This window comes from Lampetra fluviatilis, unplaced genomic scaffold (assembly GCF_964198595.1).
Source record: "Lampetra fluviatilis unplaced genomic scaffold, kcLamFluv1.1 SCAFFOLD_1098, whole genome shotgun sequence".
Taxonomy (NCBI): domain Eukaryota; kingdom Metazoa; phylum Chordata; class Hyperoartia; order Petromyzontiformes; family Petromyzontidae; genus Lampetra; species Lampetra fluviatilis.
In genome coordinates, this window is record NW_027621627.1 from 1 (window position 1) to 15,000 (window position 15,000).

General features: G+C 52.7%; 1 protein-coding gene across 1 annotated transcript in view; it reads left to right on the plus strand.

Annotated features, from left to right (window-relative positions):
- Nucleotides 1-5,011: 5,011 nt before the first annotated feature.
- The window catches only part of ANKRD54 (ankyrin repeat domain 54), a gene marked incomplete at its 5' end in the record, with an annotated part of 12,627 nt that continues 2,638 nt past the window's right edge, over nucleotides 5,012-15,000 (plus strand). Inside the window, 3 exons of the mRNA XM_078885698.1 lie at nucleotides 5,012-5,059; nucleotides 6,567-6,688; nucleotides 8,135-8,242. Coding sequence (XP_078741824.1) covers nucleotides 5,012-5,059; nucleotides 6,567-6,688; nucleotides 8,135-8,242 — 278 coding nt within the window. The remainder of the gene's footprint in view (nucleotides 5,060-6,566; nucleotides 6,689-8,134; nucleotides 8,243-15,000) is intronic.

Consider the following 15,000-nt stretch of genomic DNA (forward strand, 5'->3'; position numbering starts at 1 on the left):
CCACTACTCACCACCACTCACCACTACTCACCACTACACTCACCACTACTCACCACTACACTCACCACTACACTCACCACCACACTCACCACTACACTCACCACTACACTCACCACTACACACCACTACACTCACCACTACACCACCACTACACTCACCACTACACTCACCACTACACTCACCACTACACTCACCCCACACTCACCACTCACCACACCACACTCACCACTACACTCACCACTACACTCACCACTCACCACCACTCACCACTCACCACCACACCACCTCACCACTACACTCACCACCACACCACACCACCACTACACTCACCACCACACTCACCACTACACTCACCACTACACTCACCACTACACTCACCACTACACTCACCACTACACTCACCACTACACTCACCACTACACTCACCACCACCACTCACCACCACACTCACCACTACACTCACCACTACACTCACCACAACACTCACCACTACACTCACCACTACACTCACCACCACACCACACCACTACACTCACCACTCACCACACCACTCCACACTCACCACTACACTCACCACACCACCACCACTCACTCACCACTCACCACTACACTCACCCTACACTCACCACTACCACTCACCACCACACTCACCACACACTCACCACTCACACCACACCCCACCACACTCACCACTACACTCACCACCACCACCACACCACTACACTCACCACCACACTCACCACTACACTCACCACTACACTCACCACCTCACTCACCACACTCACCACCCACACTCACCCACACTCACCACCACACCACACTACACCACCACACTCACCACTACACTCACCACCACACTCACCACTACACTCACCACCACACTCACCACTACACCACCACTACACTCACCACTACACTCACCACTACACTCACCACTACACTCACCACCACACTCACCACAACACTCACCACCTACACTCACCACCACACTCACCACACTCACCACCACACTCACCACTACACTCACCACTACACTCACCACTACACTCACCACACTCACCACCACACTCACCACACTCACCACCACACTCACCACACTCACCACTACACTCACCACTACACTCACCACCACACTCACCACCACACTCACCACTACACTCACCACTACACTCACCACCACACTCACCACTACTACACTCACCACCACACTCACCACTACTACACTCACCACCACACTCACCACTACACTCACCACGACACTCACCACTACACTCACCACTACTCACCACTACACACCCTACACTCACCACACTCACCACTACACTCACCACTACACTCACCACCACACTCACCACTACACTCACCACTACACTCACCACTACACTCACCACACCACTCACCACAACTCACCACTACACTCACAACACTCACCACTACACTCACCACTACACTCACCACACTCACACTCACCACCACACACTCACTACACTCACCACACTCACCACTACACTCACCACTACACTCACCACACTCACCACTACACTCACCACTACACTCACCACCACACTCACCACACTCACCACTACACTCACCACACACACCACACCACCACTACACTCACTACTACACTCACCACTACACTCACCACTACACTCACCACTACACTCACCACTACACTCACCACTACACTCACCACTACACTCACCACTACACTCACCACTACACTCACCACTACACTCACCACCACCACCACACTCACCACCACACTCACCACTACACACCACTACACTCACCACCACACTCACCACCACACTCACCACCACACTCACCACTACACTCACCACTACACACACACCACACTCACCACTACACTCACCACTACACTCACCACACTATACACTCACCACTACACTCACCACCACACTCACCACACACTCACCACACCACACACCACCACTACACTCACCACTACACTCACCACCACTCACCACACTCACCACTACACTCACCACTACACTCACCACACACTCACCACCACACTCACCACTACACTCACCACTACACTCACCACTACACTCACCACACTCACACCACCACACTCACCACACACTCACCACTACACTCACCACTACACTCACCACACACTCACCACACACTCACCACCACACACTCACCACCACACTCACCACTACACTCACCACAACACTCACCACTACACTCACCACTACACTCCCACCACACTCACCACACACACCACACCACACACTCACCACTACACTCACCACTACACTCACACCACCACACTCACCACTACACTCACCACTACACTCACCACACTCCCCACCACTCACCACTACACTCACCACTACACTCACCACTACACTCACCACTACACTCACCACACTCACCACACACTCACCACACACACACTCACCACTACACTCACCACTACACTCACCACCACACTCACCACACACTCACCACAACACTCACCACTACACTCACCACTACACTCACCACTACACTCACCACTACACTCACCACCACACTCACCACACACTCACCACTACACTCACCACTCACACACCACTACTCACCACTACACTCACCACTACACTCACCACCACACTCACCACTACACTCACACTACACTCACCACTACACTCACCACTACACTCACCACACACTCACCACCACACACACTCACACTCACCACTACACTCACCACTACACTCACCACTACACACCACCACTCACCACACACTCACCACTCACACACACCCACTACACTCACCACTACACTCACCACTACACTCACCACTACACTCACCACAACACCACACTACACTCACCACTACACTCACCACTACACTCACCACTACACTCACCACCACACTCACCACTACACTCACACTACACTCACCACACTCACCACACTCACCACTACACTCACCACACACTCACCACACTCACCACACACCACCACTACACTCACCACTACACTCACCACTACACTCACCACCACACTCACACTACACTCACCACTACACTCACCACTACACTCACCACCACACTCACCACTACACTCACCACCACACTCACCACTACACTCACCACTACACTCACCACCACACTCACCACTACACTCACCACTACACTCACCACAACACTCACCACACTCACCACACACTCCCACTACACTCACCACTACACTCACCACACACACACCTCACCACTACACTCACCACCACACACACCACACTCACCACCACACTCACCACTACACTCACCACACACTCACCACACACACACACACTCACCACACACTCACCCACTACACTCACCACTACACACACCACACACACCACACCACACACCACCACACTCACCACTACACACCACCACACACTCACCACCTACACTCACCACTACACTCACCACACACTCACCACTACACTCACCACCACACTCACCACTACACTCACCACCACACTCACCACCACACTCACCACACACCTCACCACACACCACACCACACTCACCACCACACTCACCACCACACTCACCACACTACACTCACCACTACACCACCACACACTCACCACACACTCACCACTACACTCACCACTACACTCACCACACACTCACCACCACACTCACCACTACACTCACACCACACTACACTCACCACCACACTCACCACTACACTCACCACTACACTCACCACTACACTCACCACTACACTCACCACCACACTCACCACTACACTCACCACTACACTCACCACACACTCACCACTACACTCACCACTACACTCACCACTACACTCACCACTACACTCACCACCACACTCACCACTACACTCACCACTACACTCACCACTACACTCACCACTACACTCACCACTACACTCACCACTACACTCACCACTACACTCACCACCACACCACCACTCCACCACTACACTCACCACCACACTCACCACTACACTCACCACTACACTCACCACTACACTCACCACTACACCACCACTACACTCACCACACACTCACCACTACACTCACCACTACACTCACCACTACACTCACCACTACACTCACCACTACACTCACCACCACACTCACCACTACACTCACCACCACACTCACCACTACACTCACCACTACACTCACCACTACACTCACCACTACACTCACCACTACACTCACCACCACACTCACCACTACACTCACCACTACACTCACCACTACACTCACCACTACACTCACCACTACACTCACCACTACACTCACCACTACACTCACCACCACACTCACCACTACACTCACCACTACACTCACCACTACACTCACCACTACACTCACCACTACACTCACCACTACACTCACCACCACACTCACCACTACACTCACCACCACACTCACCACTACACTCACCACTACACTCACCACTACACTCACCACTACACTCACCACTACACTCACCACCACACTCACCACTACACTCACCCACCACACTCACCACTACACTCACCACTACACTCACCACTACACTCACCACTACACTCACCACTACACTCACCACCACACTCACCACTACACTCACCACTACACTCACCACTACACTCACCACTACACTCACCACTACACTCACCACTACACTCACCACTACACTCACCACTGGTAATGGTGGTGATGATGGTGGTGGTGATGATGGTGATGATGATGGTGATGATGGTGGTGGTGATGATGGTGATGGTAATGATGGTTGTGATGATGATGGTAATGATGATAGTGATGATGGTGATGGTAATGGTGGTTGTGATGATGATGGTGATGATGGTTGTGATGATGGTGATGGTAATGATGGTAGTGATGATGGTGATGGTGGTGATGGTTGTGATGATGGTAATGATGATAGTGATGATGGTAATGATGTTGATGGTAATGATGATGGTGATGATGATGGTGATGATGGTGATGATGATGATGGTGATGATGGTCTGTTTCAGCTGCCTGTACGAACCACGTGTCGGTGATTACGATCTTGCTGCGAGGAGGTGAGTGATGAGGTGCCTTCATCATCCACAGACACACACACAGACACACACACACAGACACACACACAGACACACACACACAGACAGACACACACACACAGACACACACACACACACAGACACACACACACACAGACACACACACAGACACACACACACAGACAGACACACACAGACACACACACACAGACACACACACACAGACACACACACAGACACACACACACATACACACACACACACACACAGACACAGACACACAGACACACACACACAGACACACACACAGACACACACACACAGACACACACACAGACACACACACAGACACACACACACAGACACACACATACACACACACAAACACACACACAGACACACACAGATAGAATGCATCTGACTCATCGGCCTTGCCTGCATCCCTCCACGGATGTTCGTCTTCGGTGGGGGCATAAGTAACCACGACCACCACTCCTCGCCTCCGGTTGATGGGAAGGCGAGCCCAAAGTAGCCTGGGGCTTACAGCTTCCCACACCTCACCGCCACGCTCCCACGCCCCCTTCATTCTTTTTGTTCAGAAGAAGAGCCACTCCCTGTTGTTTGGCAGTCTCCTGCCCCGAGTAGAGGACGGTCCACCCCTCATGGTGGCAGGAGCCAGAGCCGGTCCACCGGACCTCCTGAATACCGCAGAGATCCAGGCGGTACCGGTCCAGCTCCCGACAGAGGAGTGGCAGCCTCTCCTCCATAGACACAGACACCAAAACCAGTCCACCGGACCTCCTGAATGCCACAGAGCTCCAGGCGGTACCGGTCCAGCTCCCGACAGAGGAGTGGCAGCCTCTCCTCCTCGGCAGTGAGCGTTCGAACATTCCACGTGGCCACACGAAGTGGCTTTTCGTTGTTTCTGGAGGAGCCCCGAGGGTGAAGATTCAATCTCCTGGCTCCGCCAAATGGGGTTTGGCCAGGAGACGTCAAAGACGCCTGTCCCCCCGGGGCCTCCGGCACAAGCTTATTAGTTAGATATTTATGTTTAATTGGTGGTTTAGTGGTAATTAATTGAAGGTGGAGGGGTTACCAGCCCCTTGCACCCGTCCAGAGCCCCCGTTTAGCCGCTGTGGTGGTCACAGACGCCATGAGGGGAAAGGCCAATCGGAATTGTGTCTGTGTGTGTGTGGGTGTCTGTGTGTGGGTGTGTGTGTGTACGTGTCTGTGTGTGTGTACGTGTGTGTGTGTACGTGTGTCTGTGTGTGTGTACGTGTGTCTGTGTGTGTACGTGTGTGTCTATGTGTGTGTGTGTCTGTGTGTGTGTGTGTGTACCTGTGTGTGTGTGTACGTGTGTCTGTGTGTGTACCTGTGTGTGTGTGTGTGTACGTGTGTCTGTGTGTGTACGTGTGTGTCTATGTGTGTGTGTCTGTGTGTGTGTGTCTGTGTGTGTCTGTGTGTGTGTGTGTGTGTGTCTGTGTGTGTGTGTGTCTGTGTGTGTGTGTGTCTGTGTGTGTGTGTGTAGGTGCGCGTGTGGATGCCGCTGACCGGGCAGGCCGCACCCCACTCCATCTGGCACGCTCCAAGCTCGGGGTGCTGAGACACGGAGACCGCTCACTCGGAGCTCTGCGCTCAGAGGTCACGCACGTACGTACACACACACACACATACACACACCTACACACACACACACGCGTGCACACACGTACACACACACGTACACACACACACGCGTACACACACGTACACACACACACGCGTACACACACGTACACACACGCACGCGCACACACACGTACACACACACACGCGTACACACACACCCACACACACCCACACACACGTACACACACGCACACACACGCACACACACGTACACACGTACACACACACACACACACGCACACGTACACACACACACACAGACACACACACGCACACACACACGTACACACACGTACACACACACACACACGCGTGCACACGCACACACACACACACGCACACGTACACACACGTACACACACACACACACGCGTGCACACGCACACACACACACATACACATATGTGTATGTGTATTACATAGTACATAGACACTGCTGCTACTAACAGCACTTGCCCCTACAGCCCTGCTAGAGGCTACCTGGGGCAGCTTTGTCTGTGTGTGGTGTGTGTAGTACATAGACACTGCTGATACTAACAGCACTTGCCCCTGCAGCCCTGCTAGAGGCTACCTGGGGGAGCTTTGTCTGTGTGTGGTGTGTGTAGTACATAGACACTGCTGCTACTAACAGCACTTGCCCCTGCAGCCCTGCTAGAGGCTACCTGGGGGAGCTTTGTCTGTGTGTGGTGTGTGTAGTACATAGACACTGCTGATACTAACAGCACTTGCCCCTGCAGCCCTGCTAGAGGCTACCTGGGGGAGCTTTGTCTGTGTGTGGTGTGTGTAGTACATAGACACTGCTGCTACTAACAGCACTTGCCCCTACAGCCCTGCTAGAGGCTACCTGGGGGAGCTTTGTCTGTGTGTGTGGTGTGTGTAGTACATAGACACTGCTGCTACTAACAGCACTTGCCCCTGCAGCCCTGCTGGAGGCTACCTGGGGGAGCTTTGTCTGTGTGTGGTGTGTGTAGTACATAGACACTGCTGCTACTAACAGCACTTGCCCCTGCAGCCCTGCTGGAGGCTACCTGGGGTAGCTTTGTCTGTGTGTGGTGTGTGTAGTACATAGACACTGCTGCTACTAACAGCACTTGCCCCTGCAGCCCTGCTGGAGGCTACCTGGGGCAGCTTTGTCTGTGTGTGGTGTGTGTACTACACAGACACTGCTGATACTAACAGCACTTGCCCCTACAGCCCTGCTAGAGGCTGCCTGGGGAAGCTTTGTCTGCGTGTGGTGTGTGTAGTACATAGACACTGCTGATACTACTCGCAACTAACAGCACTTGCCCCTACAGCCCTGCTAGAGGCTACCTGGGTGACCTTTGTCTGTGTGTGGTGTGTGTAGTACATAGACACTGCTGCTGCTACTAACAGCACTTGCCCCTGCAGCCCTGCTGGAGGCTACCTGGGGTGTCTTTGTCTGTGTAGATCATCGCCATGCTGAAGGAGTATTTGGGGCGACTGGGACGCCGGGAAGAGACGCAGCAACTGGAGCAGCTTTGTGTCCAACTCCGAGAGACCAACACACGCGAGCAGGTGACACACTCAGTCAGTCAGTCAGTCACTCAGTCAGTCAGTCACTCAGTCAGTCACTCAGTCACTCAGTCAGACACTGGAGCAGCTTTGTGTCCAACTCCGAGAGACCAACACACGCGAGCAGGTGACACACTCAGTCAGTCACTCAGTCAGACACTCAGTCAGTCAGTCAGTCACTCAGACACTCAGTCACTCAGTCAGTCAGTCAGTCAGTCACTCAGTCACTCAGTCAGTCAGTCAGTCACTCAGTCACTCACTCAGACACTGGAGCAGCTTTGTGTCCAACTCCGAGAGACCAACACACGCGAGCAGGTGACACACTCAGTCAGTCACTCAGTCAGTCACTCAGTCAGTCAGTCAGTCACTCAGTCACTCACTCAGACACTGGAGCAGCTTTGTGTCCAACTCCGAGAGACCAACACACGGGAGCAGGTGACACACTCAGTCAGTCAGTCAGACACTCAGTCAGTCAGTCACTCAGTCACTCACTCAGACACTGGAGCAACTTTGTGTCCAACTCCGAGAGACCAACACACGCGAGCAGGTGACACACTCAGTCAGTCAGTCACTCAGTCAGTCAGACACTCAGTCAGTCAGTCACTCAGTCACTCAGACACTGGAGCAACTTTGTGTCCAACTCCGAGAGACCAACACACGCGAGCAGGTGACACACTCAGTCAGTCAGTCACTCAGTCACTCAGTCAGTCAGTCACTCACTCAGTCAGTCAGTCAGACACTCAGTCAGTCAGTCACTCAGTCACTCACTCAGACACTGGAGCAGCTTTGTGTCCAACTCCGAGAGACCAACACACGCGAGCAGGTGACACACTCAGTCAGTCACTCAGTCAGTCACTCACTCAGTCAGTCAGTCACTCAGTCACTCACTCAGACACTGGAGCAGCTTTGTGTCCAACTCCGAGAGACCAACACACGCGAGCAGGTGACACACTCAGTCAGTCAGTCACTCAGTCAGTCACTCAGTCAGTCAGACACTCAGTCAGTCACTCAGTCACTCACTCAGACACTGGAGCAACTTTGTGTCCAACTCCGAGAGACCAACACACGCGAGCAGGTGACACACTCAGTCAGTCACTCAGTCAGTCACTCACTCAGTCAGTCAGTCAGTCACTCAGTCACTCAGTCAGACACTGGAGCAGCTTTGTGTCCAACTCCGAGAGACCAACACACGCGAGCAGGTGACACACTCAGTCAGTCACTCAGTCAGTCACTCAGTCAGTCAGTCACTCAGTCAGTCACTCAGTCAGTCAGTCAGTCACTCAGTCACTCAGTCAGACACTGGAGCAGCTTTGTGTCCAACTCCGAGAGACCAACACACGCGAGCAGGTGACACACTCAGTCAGTCAGTCACTCAGTCAGTCACTCACTCAGTCAGTCAGACACTCAGTCAGTCAGTCACTCAGTCACTCAGACACTGGAGCAACTTTGTGTCCAACTCCGAGAGACCAACACACGCGAGCAGGTGACACACTCAGTCAGTCACTCAGTCAGTCACTCACTCAGTCAGTCAGTCAGTCACTCAGTCAGTCAGTCACTCAGTCACTCAGTCAGTCAGTCACTCAGTCACTCACTCAGACACTGGAGCAGCTTTGTGTCCAACTCCGAGAGACCAACACACGCGAGCAGGTGACACACTCAGTCAGTCACTCAGTCAGTCACTCACTCAGTCAGTCAGTCACTCAGTCAGTCACTCACTCACTCAGTCAGTCAGACACTGGAGCAGCTTTGTGTCCAACTCCGAGAGACCAACACACGCGAGCAGGTGACACACTCAGTCAGTCAGTCACTCAGTCACTCAGTCAGTCAGTCAGACACTCAGTCAGTCACTCAGTCAGTCAGTCAGTCAGTCACTCAGTCACTCAGTCAGACACTGGAGCAGCTTTGTGTCCAACTCCGAGAGACCAACACACGCGAGCAGGTGACACACTCAGTCAGTCACTAAGTCAGTCACTCACTCAGTCAGTCAGTCACTCAGTCAGTCACTCAGTCAGTCAGACACTGGAGCAACTTTGTGTCCAACTCCGAGAGACCAACACACGCGAGCAGGTGACACACTCAGTCAGTCAGTCACTCAGTCACTCAGTCAGTCAGTCAGACACTCAGTCAGTCACTCACTCAGTCAGTCAGTCAGTCACTCAGTCACTCAGTCAGACACTGGAGCAGCTTTGTGTCCAACTCCGAGAGACCAACACACGCGAGCAGGTGACACACTCAGTCAGTCACTCAGTCAGTCACTCAGTCAGTCACTCAGTCAGTCAGTCAGTCACTCAGTCACTCAGTCAGACACTGGAGCAGCTTTGTGTCCAACTCCGAGAGACCAACACACGCGAGCAGGTGACACACTCAGTCAGTCAGTCACTCAGTCAGTCACTCACTCAGTCAGTCAGACACTCAGTCAGTCAGTCACTCAGTCAGTCACTCAGACACTGGAGCAACTTTGTGTCCAACTCCGAGAGACCAACACACGCGAGCAGGTGACACACTCAGTCAGTCACTCAGTCAGTCACTCACTCAGTCAGTCAGTCAGTCACTCAGTCAGTCACTCAGTCAGTCACTCAGTCAGTCAGTCACTCAGTCACTCACTCAGACACTGGAGCAGCTTTGTGTCCAACTCCGAGAGACCAACACACGCGAGCAGGTGACACACTCAGTCAGTCACTCAGTCAGTCAGTCAGTCAGTCAGTCACTCAGTCACTCAGTCACTCAGTCAGTCAGACACTCAGTCAGTCACTCAGTCAGTCAGTCAGTCACTCACTCAGTCACTCACTCACTCAGACACTGGAGCAGCTTTGTGTCCAACTCCGAGAGACCAACACACGCGAGCAGGTGACACACTCAGTCAGTCACTCAGTCAGTCACTCACTCAGTCAGTCAGTCACTCAGTCAGTCAGTCACTCAGTCAGTCAGACACTGGAGCAACTTTGTGTCCAACTCCGAGAGACCAACACACGCGAGCAGGTGACACACTCAGTCAGTCAGTCACTCAGTCACTCAGTCAGTCAGTCAGACACTCAGTCAGTCACTCAGTCAGTCAGTCAGTCAGTCACTCAGTCACTCAGTCAGACACTGGAGCAGCTTTGTGTCCAACTCCGAGAGACCAACACACGCGAGCAGGTGACACACTCAGTCAGTCACTCAGTCAGTCACTCACTCAGTCAGTCAGTCACTCAGTCAGTCACTCAGTCAGTCAGACACTGGAGCAACTTTGTGTCCAACTCCGAGAGACCAACACACGCGAGCAGGTGACACACTCAGTCAGTCAGTCACTCAGTCACTCAGTCAGTCAGTCAGACACTCAGTCAGTCACTCACTCAGTCAGTCAGTCAGTCACTCAGTCACTCAGTCAGACACTGGAGCAGCTTTGTGTCCAACTCCGAGAGACCAACACACGCGAGCAGGTGACACACTCAGTCAGTCACTCAGTCAGTCACTCAGTCAGTCACTCAGTCAGTCAGTCAGTCACTCAGTCACTCAGTCAGACACTGGAGCAGCTTTGTGTCCAACTCCGAGAGACCAACACACGCGAGCAGGTGACACACTCAGTCAGTCACTCAGTCAGTCACTCAGTCAGTCAGTCACTCAGTCAGTCAGTCAGTCACTCAGTCACTCAGTCAGACACTGGAGCAGCTTTGTGTCCAACTCCGAGAGACCAACACACGCGAGCAGGTGACACACTCAGTCAGTCACTCAGTCAGTCACTCACTCAGTCAGTCAGTCACTCAGTCAGTCAGTCACTCAGTCAGTCAGACACTGGAGCAACTTTGTGTCCAACTCCGAGAGACCAACACACGCGAGCAGGTGACACACTCAGTCAGTCAGTCACTCAGTCACTCAGTCAGTCAGTCAGACACTCAGTCAGTCACTCAGTCAGTCAGTCAGTCACTCAGTCACTCAGTCAGACACTGGAGCAGCTTTGTGTCCAACTCCGAGAGACCAACACACGCGAGCAGGTGACACACTCAGTCAGTCACTCAGTCAGTCACTCAGTCAGTCAGTCAGTCACTCAGTCAGTCACTCAGACACTGGAGCAGCTTTGTGTCCAACTCCGAGAGACCAACACACGCGAGCAGGTGACACACTCAGTCAGTCACTCAGTCAGTCACTCAGTCAGTCAGTCACTCAGTCAGTCAGTCAGTCACTCAGTCACTCAGTCAGACACTGGAGCAGCTTTGTGTCCAACTCCGAGAGACCAACACACGCGAGCAGGTGACACACTCAGTCAGTCACTCAGTCAGTCACTCACTCACTCAGTCAGTCAGTCAGTCACTCAGTCAGTCAGTCACTCAGTCAGTCAGTCACTCAGTCAGTCACTCAGTCAGTCAGTCAGTCACTCAGTCAGTCAGTCACTCAGTCACTCAGTCAGTCACTCAGTCAGTCAGTCAGTCACTCAGTCAGTCAGTCAGTCACTCAGTCAGTCAGTCACTCAGTCAGTCACTCAGTCAGTCAGTCAGTCAGTCAGTCAGTCACTCAGTCACTCAGTCACTCAGTCAGTCAGTCACTCACTCAGTCAGTCACTCAGTCACTCAGTCAGTCACTCAGTCAGTCAGTCACTCAGTCACTCAGTCAGTCAGACACTGGAGCAACTTTGTGTCCAACTCCGAGAGACCAACACACGCGAGCAGGTGACACACTCAGTCAGTCACTCAGTCAGTCAGTCAGTCACTCAGTCACTCAGTCAGACACTCAGTCAGTCAGTCAGACACTCAGTCAGTCAGTCACTCAGTCAGTCAGTCACTCAGTCACTCAGTCAGTCATTCAGTCAGTCAGTCACTCAGTCAGTCAGTCAGTCAGTCACTCATTCAGTCAGTCAGTCAGTCACTCGGTCAGTCAGTCAGTCAGTCATTCAGTCAGTCAGTCACTCAGTCACTCAGTCAGTCACTCAGTCAGTCACTCAGTCAGTCACTCAGTCACTCAGTCAGTCACTCAGTTAGTCAGTCATTCAGTCAGTCAGTCAGTCACTCAGTCAGTCAGTCACTCAGTCACTCAGTCAGTCAGTCACTCAGTCACTCACTCACTCAGTCACTCAGTCACTCACTCAGTCAGTCACTCAGTCACTCAGTCAGTCACTCATTCAGTCAGTCAGTCAGTCAGTCACTCAGTCAGTCACTCAGTCAGTCACTCACTCAGAGACTCACTCAGTCAGTCAGTCACTGAGACACTCACTCAGTCAGTCACTCAGTCAGTCACTCAGTCAGTCAGTCAGTCACTCAGTCACTCACTCACTCAGTCACTCAGTCAGTCACTCACTCAGTCACTCAGTCACTCACTCAGTCAGTCACTCAGTCACTCAGTCAGTCAGTCACTCAGTCAGTCACTCAGTCAGTCACTCAGTCAGTCACTCAGTCAGTCACTCACTCAGAGACTCACTCAGTCAGTCAGTCACTGAGACACTCACTCAGTCAGTCACTCAGTCACTCACTCAGTCAGTCACTCAGTCAGTCACTCAGTCAGTCACTCAGTCAGTCACTCACTCAGTCACTCAGTCACTCACTCAGTCAGTCACTCACTCACTCAGTCAGTCACTCAGTCACTCACTCAGTCACTCAGTCACTCACTCAGTCAGTCACTCAGTCACTCACTCACTCACACTCACTCACTCAGACACTCACTCAGACACTCACTCAGACACTCACTCAGTCACTCACTCAGTCAGTCACTCAGTCACTCACTCAGTCACTCACTCAGACACTCACTCAGACACTCACTCAGTCACTCAGTCACTCACACACTCACTCACTCAGTCACTCACTCAGTCACTCACTCAGTCACTCACTCAGTCACTCACTCAGTCACTCACTCAGACACTCACTCAGACACTCACTCAGTCACTCACTCACTCAGTCACTCAGTCACTCACACACTCACTCACTCAGTCAGTCACTCACTCAGTCACTCAGACACTCACTCAGACACTCACTCAGTCACTCACTCAGTCAGTCAGCCACTCATTCACTCACTCACTCAGCCACTCACTCAGTCACTCAGTCAGGCAGTCAGTCACTCACTCACACACTCACTCACTGAGTCAGCCACTCAGTCACTCACCAGACACTCAGTCAGTCAGTCACTCAGTCAGTCACTCAGTCACTCAGTCAGGCAGTCAGTCACTCACTCACTCAGTCACTCACTCACTCACTCACCCACTCACTCACTCACTCACCCACCCACTTATTCACTCACCCACCCACCCACTTATTCACTCACCCACCCACTCACTCACCCACTCATTCACTCACCCACTCACTCATTCACCCACCCACCCACTCATTCACTCACCCACTCACTCACTCACCCACCCACCCACTCACTCATTCACCCACGCACTCATTCACCCACTCACTCATTCACTCATTCACCCACTCACTCACTCACTCACCCACCCACTCACTCACTCATTCACCCAATCACTCATTCACACACTCACCCACCCACTCACTCACCCACCCACCCACTTATTCACTCACCCACCCACTCACTCACCCACTCATTCACTCACCCACTCACTCATTCACCCACCCACCCGCTCATTCACTCACCCACTCACTCACTCACCCACCCACCCACGCACTCATTCACCCACTCACTCATTCACACACTCACCCACCCACTCACTCACTCATTCACCCAATCACTCATTCACACACTCACCCACCCACTCACTCACCCACCCACCCACTTATTCACTCACCCACCCACTCACTCACCCACTCATTCACTCACCCACTCACTCATTCACCCAC